The sequence below is a fragment of the Octopus sinensis genome, linkage group LG22 (assembly GCF_006345805.1).
Source record: "Octopus sinensis linkage group LG22, ASM634580v1, whole genome shotgun sequence".
Classification (NCBI taxonomy): domain Eukaryota; kingdom Metazoa; phylum Mollusca; class Cephalopoda; order Octopoda; family Octopodidae; genus Octopus; species Octopus sinensis.
Genome location: NC_043018.1, coordinates 10,268,094 through 10,282,114, shown reverse-complemented (window position 1 = coordinate 10,282,114; position 14,021 = coordinate 10,268,094). Strand labels below are relative to the sequence as shown.

General features: G+C 40.4%; 1 protein-coding gene across 1 annotated transcript in view; it reads left to right on the top strand.

The window, feature by feature from the left end:
* The window catches only part of LOC118767479, a 22,283-nt gene extending 13,790 nt beyond the window's left edge, over nt 1–8,493 (top strand). Inside the window, exons 4-5 of the mRNA XM_036512101.1 lie at nt 8,297–8,439; nt 8,472–8,493. Coding sequence (XP_036367994.1) covers nt 8,297–8,439; nt 8,472–8,493 — 165 coding nt within the window. The remainder of the gene's footprint in view (nt 1–8,296; nt 8,440–8,471) is intronic.
* Nucleotides 8,494–14,021: the final 5,528 nt, after the last annotated feature.

Here is a 14,021-nt window from a genome sequence, read left to right as displayed (position 1 = left end):
GCTGTTCTTAGTAAGCTATGAATGATAGATTTGGAGTCTGGTAAAGTGTAATGATGCAGAAACATGTGGCCTACAGCTTAGATGATTCACAGCAAAAAGTATTTTAGGAAAGCAATTAAAAGTATGAAGACAGGGAAAGCCCCCGGCCCATCAGGAATTACTGCAGAGATGCTCAAAATATCTGGCAGAGTCGGATATAGCCCAGTCACCCATATAGTTAACAAGGTGATACACGAAGGAGTCATACCCAATGATTGGTGTAGCAGCATAATAGTCAACTGCTACAAAGGTAAAGGTGATGCTTTAGATACAAATAATTACAGAGATATCAAGCTGTTGGATCAGGTAATGAAGGTCACAGAGAGGGTCATAGCCCAACTAATTAGGTAGAGAGTCAGTTTGGATGAGATGCAGTTTGGGTTTGTGCCAGGGAGAAGCACTACTGATGCTATATTTCTGGTAAGACAGCTGCAGGAGAAATACCTAGCCAAAGATAAGCCCCTGTACCTGGCTTTCTTTGACACGGAGAAAGCCTTTGAAAGGGTCCCCCGATCCCTTATCTGGTGGTCAATGAGGAAACTAGGGATAGATGAACGGTTAGTGAGAGCCATGCAAGCCATGTACAGGGATGCTGTCAGTAAGGTGAGGGTTGGCAACGAGTACACTAAAAAATTCAGGGTAGAGGTAGGGGTTCACCAATGTTCGGTCCTCAGCGCCCTCCTATTTATCATAGTCCTCCAGGTAATAATGGAGGAATTCAAGACAGGATGCCCCTGGGAGCTCCCCTATGCTGATGACCTTGCTCTAATTGCTGAGTCACTATCAGAACTAGAGGAGAAGTTTCAGGTGTGGAAACAAGGATTAGAATCAAAGGGCCTTAGAGTCAACTTAGCTAAAACCAAAGTCCTAATAAGTAGTAAGGCAGGCACACCACAAATCCCTTCTGGTAGATGGCCCTGCTCGATCTGTAGAAAAGGCGTTGGTAGAAACTCTATAAGAGTGTAAGTATGGACACATAAGAGGTGCAGTAATATCAAAGGAAGGCTAACTGGGAAGATAGCTTTTGTATGTGGCAGATGCTCAGGTGCAATAAACACTGAAAATGTGCAGAGAACAACTTTCGCCACATTCCAGGGAGAAAAACTAGAAGTAGTTGATAGCTTCCATTACCTAGGTGACCAAGACAGTAGCGGGGAAGGGTGCACTGAAAGTGTAGCTGCTAGAATAAGAATAGCCTGGGCTAAGTTCAGAGAGCTCTTACCTCTGCTGGTGACAAAGGGCCTCTTGCTCAGAGTAAAAGGTAGACTGTACAATGCATGTGTACAAACAGCCATGCTACATGGCAGTGAAACATGGGCTGTGACTGCTGAGGACATGCGTAAGCTTGCAAGGAATGAAGCCAGTATGATCCGATGGATGTGTAATGTCAGTGTGCATACTTGACAGAGTGTAAGTACTTTGAGAGAAAAGTTGGACCTAAGAAGCATCAGATGTGGTGTGCAAGAGAGACGTTTGCGCTGGTATGGTCATGTGGCGAGAATGGATGAGGATAGCAGTGTATGAAAAAGTGCCACACCCTAGTGGTTGAGGGAACCTGAGGAAGAGGTAGATCCAGGAGGACCTGGGATGAAGTGGTGAAGCACGACCTTCAAACTTTAGGCCTCACCAAGGAAATGGCTAGTGACCGAGACCTTTGGAAATATGCTGTGCTTGAGAAGACCCAGCAGGACAAGTGAGACCATAACCTCGTGGCCTATGCCAGGGGCGTAACCAGCCCACTTATGCATGCCTTTTCCTTCATTGGACACTAAACTCTGCTTGTGAAGACCTGTTGAGGCAAGTGAAATCAAAATCAAAATCAAAGTGAAATTCGATGATGGGCACCTGTGCTAGCGGGGTGCAAAGAGCACCATATGAGCGTGATCATTGACAGAGCGGCTAACTGGCTTCTGTGCGAGTGGCACATAAGAGGCACCATTCGAGTCGACTTACTGGCACTTGTGCCCCATGCTAGTAGGGTACTAAAAGCACCATCCGAGCATGATCGTTGCCAGAGCAGGTAACTGACTTCCGTGCCAGTGGTATGTAAAAGGCACCATTCGAATGGGATTGTTACTAGCATTACCTTACTGGCACCTGTGCCATTGGCATGTGTAAAAAGATTCTAGCGAGGTCGTTGCCAGTACCGCCTGACTGGCCCTCATGCTGGTGGCACGTAAAAGCACCCACTATACCCTCGAAGTGGTTGGCGTTAGGAAGGGCATCCAGCTGTAGAAACTCTGCCAGATCAAGACTAGAGCCTGGTGCAGCCATCTGGTTCGCCAGTCCTCAGTCAAACCGTCCAACCCATGCTAGCATGGAAAGCGGACGTTAAACGATGATGATGATGATGATTGTACAAATTTGGACCATTTATTGTAACATATACACAACATATATCTGTGTGTGTGTGTATAAAAGCAACATTTTGGACTTATGACACTTAAGCATAATAGCAAGATATATATATATACATACTCTTACTCTTTACTCTTTTACTTATTTCAGTCATTTGACTGTGGCCATGCTGGAGCACCGCCTCTTAGTCGAGCAAATCGACCCCAGAACTAATTCTTTGTAAGCCTAGTACTTATTCTATCGGTCTCTTTTGCCGAACCGCTAAGTAACGGGGACGTAAACATACCAGCATCGGTTGCCAAGCGATGTTGGGGGGACAAACACAGACACACAAACACACACACACAGCATATATATATATATATACATATATACGACAGGCTTCTTTCAGTTTCCGTCTACCAAATCCACTCACAAGGCTTTGGTCGGCCCGATGCTATAGCAGAAGACACTTGCCCAAGGTGCCACGCAGTGGGACTGAACCCGGAACCGTGTATATACTTTTTAATTAAAGCTGCAAAAACATCACCGCCCCACCCCCAAATAACTGTTACTCAGAGTTTCATGTTCCATTCATCAGATAGTTGTGATCAAGATTCTTGATCACAGCTGCCTGATGAGCATGAATAAGAAACTCTGAGTAACTGTTTTTGCAGCTTTAATGAAAAGTCATATTACCCTACCTCTAGTATTTGAGTATCATTTTTTGCCCCCGTGTTTTGCATCTATGTGCTTACTTGTGTATATATAGTGGGAGGCCCAGAAGTCACTGAGAGGTTTCAATTTTTAATATCTCCCTTATTTTTACAAATAGTATGAAATTTTAATTCAATATAGAGGAGATATTGGATATTGATTTGCATTAGTCCTTTTTCATTATACCTCTGCATTACATATGAAAAATGATATCTTTCAAATGGCACCTATTGTCAGCTTAACACCATATGGTGCACAATTCTCTTTGGTGCATTCAGATTCTCAGAGCCCCAAAACTGACAATTTTGTCTGTTGATGAATCCATTCAAATGAAAGTGAGTTTCTTCAGATCAATTTTTGTGTAAAACTTAGGTAATTTTGAAGCACTTCCTGGGCAGCATATTGGAGCCTGTGTTCATAGTCCCGGGGCTTCAACTGTTAATCTAACTGTACCTTGCATAGAAAAAGGTTAAGAGTGAGGAGAACTTTTTGCAGTGAGGTTTATGAAATCCCAAGCTGTTTGAACTGTGTTCAAGTTGATGTGCCCCAGATTCTGTTTAATACTTTCTCGCACTCATTTCCTCACCTCATCAGTTCTGACAGCGTGAGGTCTCCCAGATCATGGGAGATCACATACTGCTCCTTGTTTTCCAAAATGATGATCATAGGCACAGATGTGGCTGTGTGGTAAGAAGCTTGCTTCCCAACCACATGGTTCTGGGTTCAGTCCCACCGTGTGGTACATTGGGCAAGTATCTTCTACTATAGCCTCAGGCCAACCAAACCCTTGTGAGTGGATTTGGTAGAAATTGAAAGAAGTCTGTCATATATATCTCTTATTATAAAAGGCAGATTTTATCTGCCTCCCTTTGTCTCTTATAGAAATCTACAATATAGGATTTCTTCAATTACAATTTACCTAGCATTTTTAAGAGTAGAATACATCGGGTCGTGCCAGGTCTGGTTTTTCAAATTTCAACCCCAATTAAGCAAAATTTCGAGAAAACTCACATTGTGGTGTGTAAGTTAAGTGCTTTTCTTAGTGTGGGCTACAGCACACGCACACGCACACACACAAAAACGGAGTGATCTGCTTCACTCATGCTATCACCCTAATTTCTCCTCCTTTCTCTTTGCAAGTGTGCAACGATTAAAATGAAAGTATTTCTATAAAACGAGAGAAGTGTACCTTAAACCACTACTCAAAAAAAAAAACAACACAGCAAACAGAAACAAATAAATACATAACGATTTACTCCTCACACAATTTCTTCAATTAGAGTTTACCTATGATTTTTCAAAGTACTTCCATTCGGTCATGGCATACAAAATTTCTTTCAATTTCACCCCCATTTCAGAAAAAATTCGAGAAAACTCAATATTTTACCATTTCACTCTTTGACTCTGCATTCCCACTTCCTCTTTACACACATAGACACGCAAATATATAAATAAAATTGTAAGCTAACGTGTGTGTGTGTGTGTGCGTGTGTATGTGTGTGTGTGTGTGTGTGAGGGTGCGCGTGTGTGTGTGTGTGTGTGTGTGCATGTGTGTGAGTGTGTGACAGGAAAGTTTTTTAGGACGAATATAAGATCTAAAGTATATCCAAGTAGCAGAAAGATCGCCCAAAAGTGTATATAGATATTTAAATGTATTTATATATTCATCTATACACAGATGTATGTATAATGTGTGTGTATATATTTCCATAGAGGTAACCTTTCACTCCATACAAAGTTTTTTAGGACGAATATAAGATCTAAAGTATATCCAAGTAGCAGAAAGATCGCCCAAAAGTGTATATAGATATTTAAATGTATTTATATATTCATCTATACACAGATGTATGTATAATGTGTGTGTATATATTTCCATAGAGGTAACCATTCACTCCGCACAAAGTTTTTTAGGACAAAAATATTTATATATAAAAGAAAGGTTGTGTGTCTGTCTACTCCGATTTAGATTCCTAACTACTCCCACATTTTGCGATGCAGTTTAACCAAAACCGGGTATCTTATAGTCGTGATTCATATCGAGCCCTTCTGGGTATTAGCGCGCGTCTATGATGAGTCTACGATTTTACAAATAATTTACCATCATTTTTTTCCATTTTAATGCATATTTTTTTAAATAAACGGAAGTAACTCTCAAACTTCACACCAATATGCGTGCTCATATGCGACGTAATATCACATCAGCAGCATTTCCTCACACCCTCCTTGCACTTGGCGAAGGCAAAATACCAGGGGATGAAAATGGTAATATTGCCATCGATTCCATTTGTACCATTGTTAAGACGCCTTCTGATCTCAGAGATGCAGTGTTCCCAGATCTACAAGCTAATTATCAGAATATGGATTGGATTGGCAAAAAGGCTATACTGGCCCCGAGGAATAAAACTGTTCACCATATTAATGATGAAATGCTAAAACTCATTCCTGGGGAAGTCTATGTATATCAGTCTATCGATACAACTCCTGACCCAGAGGACGTCATCAACTATCCAATAGAGGTACTCAATTCCTTTGAGCACCCCGGGCTACCACCACACTTTCTCAAACTTAAAGTTGGTGCCCCTATAATGCTCATCAGAAATTTGGTTCCCCCAAAACAATGCAATGGCACACGTTTGATCATTAAGTCCTTATCTCCCACCGTAAACTTATATCAATATTTGCCTGAATAATCATCATAATTCAGTGCAATCATTAACAGTACTTTCAAGCAATTCAGCCCCGAGCAACGCCGGGCAATTCTGCTAGTATATATATATATATATATATATATATATATATGTATATAACGGGAAGCTTTATGAAAATAAACAAAAGACGAAGGCAGGTGGAGTACAAACAAACAATTGTATTAGTATGGTGCTCAGGAATAGAAATAAAACAAGTCTTTTACGTTTCGAGCCTACGCTCTTCAACAGAAAGATAAACAGAAAAGAAACAAGGAGAGAAAAAAAATGCATGCAGGAGCTAACGAATCAACATGGCGGTCTGATTTCGGCCAGAAGTCAGAGATCAGACGTTAGACGCAAGAGCGATAGTAGGGGAGATAATAAGGTCAAATGACCTCGCCCCAACATAAGGGTGCGTGTGTGTATGAGAAAGTATGTATGTGCGTGTGAAAGGTCTGGACGTGTGTATGTATGTATGATGTGATGTGTAATGTCGTATGGTGTAGTGTGGTGGGAGGTGGGGAAAGCCCATGTGGGGTGTGGGTTTGGCTGGGGATTGGGGTAGAGTGGGGGTTGTGGGGAGAGTAAAAGGGGGAGGTGGGGTGTGGGTTCGGCTGGGGGTTGGGGTAGAGTGGGGGTTGGGGTAGAGTGGGGGTTGTGGGGAGAGTGAAAGGGGGAGAGAAGAGAGAGGGAGGAGTGGAGGAGGGAAGAGAGATGAGGGGGGGGGAGGGGGGAGGAGGAGGGAGGAGAGATGAGATAAGGGGGTGAGGGGGGAAAAGAAGGAAGGAGAGGAGAGGGAAGGGGGAGGGGAGATGGGGAGAAATAAGGAGAGGAGAAGAGGAGGGAGGTGGGAAAGGAGAGGAGGAGGGGAGGGGAGGGGAGTGAGGGAGCAGAGAGAAAGAGAGAAGGGGAAGCAGGAAGAAGAAAGAGGAAAGAAGAGGAGAGAAAGAGAAGTAGGAGTCGGGGGAGGTTAGATGAGAAGGGGGAGAGTTGAGACCAAATGGCGTGAAAGAGCGAAGAGAGAAGATTAATTCCTGTTCACGGCGCAAACGGGAATCCGGATGGCCTCTGTGCAAGGACAATCCGAACACAGACAGGTGTTGCAAGGAGTGACCGGTGGAGCGGAAATGGCGTGAGACCGGTGTGTCATACATACATATATATATACATACATATATATAAATATACACACATACATATATATACACACATACATATACATATATATATATACTCTTTACTCTTTAACTTGTTTCAGTCATTTGACTGTGGCCATGCTGGAGCACCACCTTTAGTTGAGCAAATCGATCCCAGGACTTATTCTTTGCAAGCCTAGTACTTATTCTATCGGTTTCTTTTGCTGAACTGCTAAGTTACGGGGACCTAAACACACCAGCATCGATTGTCAAGCGATGTTGGGGGGACAAATACAGACACACTAACATATACACACACATACATATATATATATATATATATATACATACATATATATGCACATACATATATATATCTATATATACATACACACACACACACACACACACACACATGTATAAGCTTGTGTGTCTGCGTTTGTCCCTCAACCATTGCTTGACAATCAACATTGGTGTCTTTATATCCTCATAACTTAGTGGTTTGGCAAAAGAGGCCGGTAGAATAAGTACAAGGCATACAAAGAATAAGTCCTGGGGTCACTTTGTTTGACTAAAGACGGTGCTCCAGCATGGCCACAGTCAAATGACTGAAACCAGTACAGCAATAAGTGCCTAAATGTGTTTTCACTTGGGGCATCTCTCACTTGAAAGTGCCAATGATATGTTCTCTGGCTTTGAATAATTGACTCCTGAATTTAATAGAACAATTTCACCACTTAGGTGCATCGTGTGGTGTCATATTCTTCTGTAATTAATTTCCAAGACCTGATCCATAAAATTCCTGAAAACAAAAGAGAAATGTCAAAAAGATCAAAGAATTATCAAAAATTGCAACCCCTCAGTGATTTGTGGGCCAGCCTGTATATGCTTTTCTCTTCCTGTCTTATTCTCCACCATCAACAGCTTGCTTACCTGGATTCACCTGGATTCACCTGCATTCGCCCTCAATGTCCTCACATCTAAAGAAAGTGGCTATGTAAGTCCTTCATCATTCATTAATTCACATATATATCTGTGTGTGTGTGTGTGTGTGTGGCAAGAGAGAGAGATAGAGCGGGGGAAGAAGGAGAGTGGGGAAGGAGTGACTAGTATTGAGTACTATTTTAATCTGACTTTAACTAGTCACTCCTTCTTCCTCCACTCTATCTCTCTCTTGCCACACACACACACACACACACAGATATATATGTGAATTAATGAATGCTTTGCACTTGTATTGAGTACTATTTTAATCTGACTTTAACAAGTGCAAAACAGAAGACATATAAGAATATTTAATACACCCAACATTGTTTAAATGTTTTTTTAATTGCTTTTTGACTTTTATTTATCTTTTTTTTGTTTTCTTGCTAATTGTAGCCTGTGTCTCTTGAAAGAAAGTATCATGGCTACAATAGGCTACCAAATTTCCGTATATACTCACCAGTAGTTCCACTGGTGGAATTGAATGAACCTTTAATTGGCAAAGGCCTTGTGAATCAATTTCGAATCGAGAACCTACAGTATCCCAAGCATCATAAAAAACAGTCATCAGCTTGCCAATCATTCACTGGTGAAAATAGGTTAAATCAACATGGCATTATACTGGATGTGAAACACTCCAAAAAATATTACAAATCTCTAGGCTTTCCAGCAGCACCAGGAAAGGTAAGATATCTAAATTCATTACATTCAGTCTTCCAAATTCTATGCTGTTTAATTCCAGAAAATGTCTTTGATTCTTTTGATACCAATCTACCTTAGACTACTTCTACTTCTATGATGCAAACTTTCTGTTTTAAACCTTTTGTCACCAGAAGGCTGAGGGTGTCTTGGCATCACTCACCAAATCCTTTGTGAGCCACTCTCCGGCTATCTATCTGCGGCTTTATATAGCTATGGTAAGACCTCATCTGGAATTTGCATCACTGATCTGGAACCCCTATCTTGCCCAGGATATCAATTGTCTGGAAGCTGTTCAGCGACGTGCAACCAAAAGAATACCCTCCATCAGGCATTTGCCATATTCTGAACGCCTTACTTCCCTGGGCATGGACACATTGAAACTCCGACGTCTGGCAGCTGACTTGGCAGACACCCATAAAATTATCAACCATCTTACAAACAATAACTCTGAGCACCTTTTCAAACTTCACCTGTCAAACACCTGTGGACATATGTTACAAAGTCAGAAAACAGCACAGCTCCCATGACTTTAGGAAACATTTTTTCACGCTGAGAGTTGCTGAAGCATGGAACAAACTGCCGGCATCAGTTGTTAGTTGTCGGAGCACTGCATCCTTCAAAACTTCCATGCTTCCTGAGATTCGCCAACACTACACCTGATTTCCTCCCCTCCATACACACACAAGCATGTATCTGACTCATACATTGTTCGCTTTCCAGACATTTGTACATTACTGCATATACTCTGTACGCACTTTCTGACAAGTTGTGGTGCACCTGAACACTGTATACAATAATTTCATTATTATTATTATTATTATTATTATTATATATTTATTTTGAAATATGCTGATCCATAAAATTCCTTTCAATTAATTTTGAAAATGGTGAAGAATTCAGTAAAATAACTTTGTTTGGAATATAAATGAACAAAGAATTTTGATGGAGAGTTTTGATTTGGATCATTTTAAAATAAGGCGTTTGTGTCACAAAATTAGGGATGGTCATGAGTAGAAGTTCAGCTATTTTTGACCATATTTCTCTTGAAATATTCTGGCTTCATTTCAGTTGATTCAGGAACTAATTCAGATTTTGGTACAATATACTGCTGTTTTGAACATTAATCCACATCAATTAACACTGATGTCTGAAGGAAAATGTCTTAATCCAAATCACTTCAAAACAGGAAGTTTGAATTAAAGAATTCAAGGAAATCTCAGACTGGTTGGTATTAAAATGGTGTGGGAGTTTTGGATCAGGATATTTACATAAGTTGGATTTTCTCTGTTTTGACAATGATTCTTCCAGTTTTTTTTTACCACAGTCTTCAAAATGATTTGTGTGGTGGGGAAGGCATCTTATTAAGAAAAAAATATATTAAATTTATGGTTTTCACCCCCACCCATGTCCTCTCACCCACTCACCCCTCTACTCTTGACCAATTTTGGCCAATTTTTTTGGTACTATATACTTAAAAACCATGGGAGAAGCCTTTTCATTGAAAAAAAATATTTTCAAAGGAAAACATGTGAGATTTAAAGGAGATTTGGTTGTTTTTTCTAGCACATCCCACAACCATATTCCTTGTTTCTTTATTGTTCTCACATGTACTGATGTTTTTCAATATTTTTCTCCCCATAAACACATTTTATGGAATTATGATGCAGAATTAACACGTAAGCAACCATAAAAAAATTTTGTAATTTAAATTTTTACCCCTCCCCCAATTAGCAAAATGAGATCATGTGTGTGTGTGTGTGTGAGAGAGAGAGAGAGAGAATATCATAGTTACTCACAGGAAAATATGGTATTAGGTGTAGGAGTGGTAAGTAGCTTCCTTACGAACCACATGATCCTGAGTTCAGTCCCACTGTGTGCCACCTTGGGCAAGTGTCTTCTACTATAGCCTCGGGCCGACTAAAGCCTTGTGAGGGGATTTGGTAGACGGAAACTGAAAAGAAGCCCATCATAGATATGTGTGTGTGTGTATATATAATAATAATAATAATAATAATAATAATAATAATAATAATAATAATAATAATGAGTAAATCCAAACTTACAGGGAAAAATTAGATTTAGGATTAAATCAAATTTCACAGTATATGTTTTGGTTTATATTTTTCACTGTTTGATTTGCCTAATAGTGGTTTTATCTCTAATATAATTTATATATATATATATATATATATATATATATATATATATATATATATGTGTGTGTGTGTATGAAGGTATGTGTATGTGTATATGTTTGTGTGTCTGTGTTTGTCCCCCCACCCCAATATCGCTTGACAACCGATGCTAGTGTGTAACTTAGCGGTTCGGCAAAAGTGACTGATAGAATAAGTACTAGACTTGCAAAGAATAAGTCCTGGGGTCGATTTGCTTGACTAAAGGCGGTGCTCCAGCATGGCCACAGTCAAATGACTGAAACAAAGAGTATTAAAATAAATTATGTTTCACAAACTTTTTTTTTAAATCAGTGGATAAATAAATCCCAGCAATGACTTCTCCGTCTCTCCTATATTTTAAATTATAAACAGAAACAATGAGTTAAGCAGGCAGTGGGGTAGAAAAACCATAAATTTTCAAAATTTTTTAACAGCATAAATGTGTGGGGAGAAAAATATTCTTTTCTACTCTAGGCACAAGGCCTGAAATTTTTAGGGAGTGTGGGCCAGTCGATTAGATTGACCCCAGTACACAACTGGTATTTAATTTATCGACTCCGAATGGATGAAAGGCGAAGTCGACCTTGGTGGAATTTGAACTCAGAACATAAAGACAGACAAAATACCCATTTCTTTACTACCCACAAGGGGCTAAACACAGAGTGGACAAACAAGGACAGACAAAGGGATTAAGTCGATTATATCGACCCCAGAGCATAACTGGTACTTATTTAATCGACCCCGAAAGGATGAAAGGCGAAGTCGACCTCGGCGGAATTTGAACTCAGAACATAAAGACAGACAAAATACCCATTTCTTTACTACCCACAAGGGGCTAAACACAGAGTGGACAAACAAGGACAGACAAAGGGATTAAGTCGATTATATCGACCCCAGAGCATAACTGGTACTTATTTAATCGACCCCGAAAGGATGAAAGGCGAAGTCGACCTCGGCGGAATTTGAACTCAGAACATAAAGACAGACAAAATACCCATTTCTTTACTACCCACAAGGGGCTAAACACAGAGTGGACAAACAAGGACAGACAAAGGATTAAGTCGATTATATCGACCCCAGAGCATAACTGGTACTTATTTAATCGACCCCGAAAGGATGAAAGGCGAAGTCGACCTCGGCGGAATTTGAACTCAGAACATAAGACAGACAAAATACCATTTCTTTACTACCCACAAGGGGCTAAATACAGAGAGGATAAACAAGGACAGACAAAGGGATTAAGTCGATTATATCGACCCCAGAGCATAACTGGTACTTATTTAATCGACCCCGAAAGGATGAGGGGCAATGACGACCTCGGCGAAATTTGAACTCAGAACGTAGTGGGGGACGAAGTACGGCTACGCATTTCGCCCGGCGTGCTACATTTCTGCCAGTTCACCGCAAAATACCATTAAGCATTTCATCTGGTGTGCGAATGTTCCTTATTTCTTTACTGTCCACCAGGGGGTACACAGGGGGGGGGGGAACAAAGACAGACAAATGGATTAAGTCGATTATATCGACCCTAGTGTGTAACTGGTACACCAGTGTCACATAACTGGTCTGTTAAAAGCACCCTTCAAACATTTGGCATTAAGCTGTGTTTGTGAAAATCCATCAAACAGAGTGAAATCGTAGTCATGGCTGATGCCAGTGCTGCCTGACTGGCACTCATGCTAGTGGCGCTTGAAAAGCATCGTTGGGCCTCATGGAGGCAGTGACAGGTGACCAAGACGTTTGGTGTTACACCGTACCTACATAGACCTGTCAAGCCAAGTGAGACCATAGTCATGGCCGATGCTGGTGTCAGGTCAAAGGCACCCATGGCCAGTGGCATGTAAAAGACACCTACTGCTCTCTTGGTGTTAGGACGGGCATCCAGCCATAGAAACCTTGTCAAATCAGATCAAAACCAGTGCAGATCCCCGCCCGGCTCAACAATTTTCATTCAAACTGTCCAACCCATGCCAGCATGGAAAACAGACGTTAAATGATGATTTTTATTTTAATTAGCCTATTTACCGGCATGCATGGTCTACATTTTGTCCTACCAAAAGAACGAATGAGAAGACAACATTCAAGTCATCTGCTTCATGGATTAATATTTCATAAGCACCATATATTTAAAGTAATTTAATGTAATGTAATTCATTAGTTGATGCGCAAAGAGTGTCTGGAAGTAAATAAACTGAAGACCAGTTCAAATACGTTTGAGGGTCATTTTTATCAATAAAAAGTATTTCACTGTATTTTGTCATTGATAAAAAATTATCGCTTAATACAGAAAGGTGTAAAAACACCATAGGCAGATCAGAGCGCCCTCTGTTGGACAAAAGATTGTTTTAACTTTCACTGTTAGGGACATCAAATACTAAAAGAAACCAGTGGCTAATTTCTTATTATAAAAACTCTGCTTCCTAGCCACGTCAGAGTTATCTCCCTTGCTATCTGGTACTGAGGAGAACTAAGAGTTTGAATGCATGCATATGCCAGCATGCATCAATAGAGGGCTCTGAGTTGACTATGGTCTTCTAACACCTTTTAGCTTTCAACATCATCATCATCATCAATATTTACCATCCATTTTCCATGCTGACATGGTTGGATGGCTTGACAGGAACTGGAAAGGCCAGGGGCTGTATTAGGTTCCATAGTCTGTTTTGGTTTGGTTTCTATGGCTGGATGCCCCTCTTAATGCCAACCACTTTACAGTGTGTTCTGGGTGCTTTTTACTTGGCACCATCACCAAGACTTAAGTGAGAATATTTTTTGCTATAGGCAAACTGCAGTGAAAAGCTTTTTATGCATTAAAATTTCCCTCAAATGTATTTCAACCGGTCTTAAAATAATCAATCAACTAATTATTTATTTATATTGTTTTGATAACTGCAGCACGTGTACATGCGAAAGAAAGACAAGAAGCGCACTAGGAGACTAGCACTTTCAACTGCAAATTCTAAGAAAAACTTTGAACTGCTGAAGATAAAAAGTAAAACGGTAAAAATTCAAGAGGAACAAAATTTGAGCGAGACCAATAAGGTAAGTACTAGGCTTACAAAGAATAAGTCCTGGGGTCGATTTGCTCGGCTAAAGGCGGTGCTCCAGCATGGCCACAGTCAAATGACTGAAACAAGTAAAAGAGTAAAAGAGATATATTGAGTACACAAACAGACAGAAGACAGACACTGAAAACTCTTAATTCTATATGATGATGGGTGTTCACTTGAGACCGAGTAAAGCTA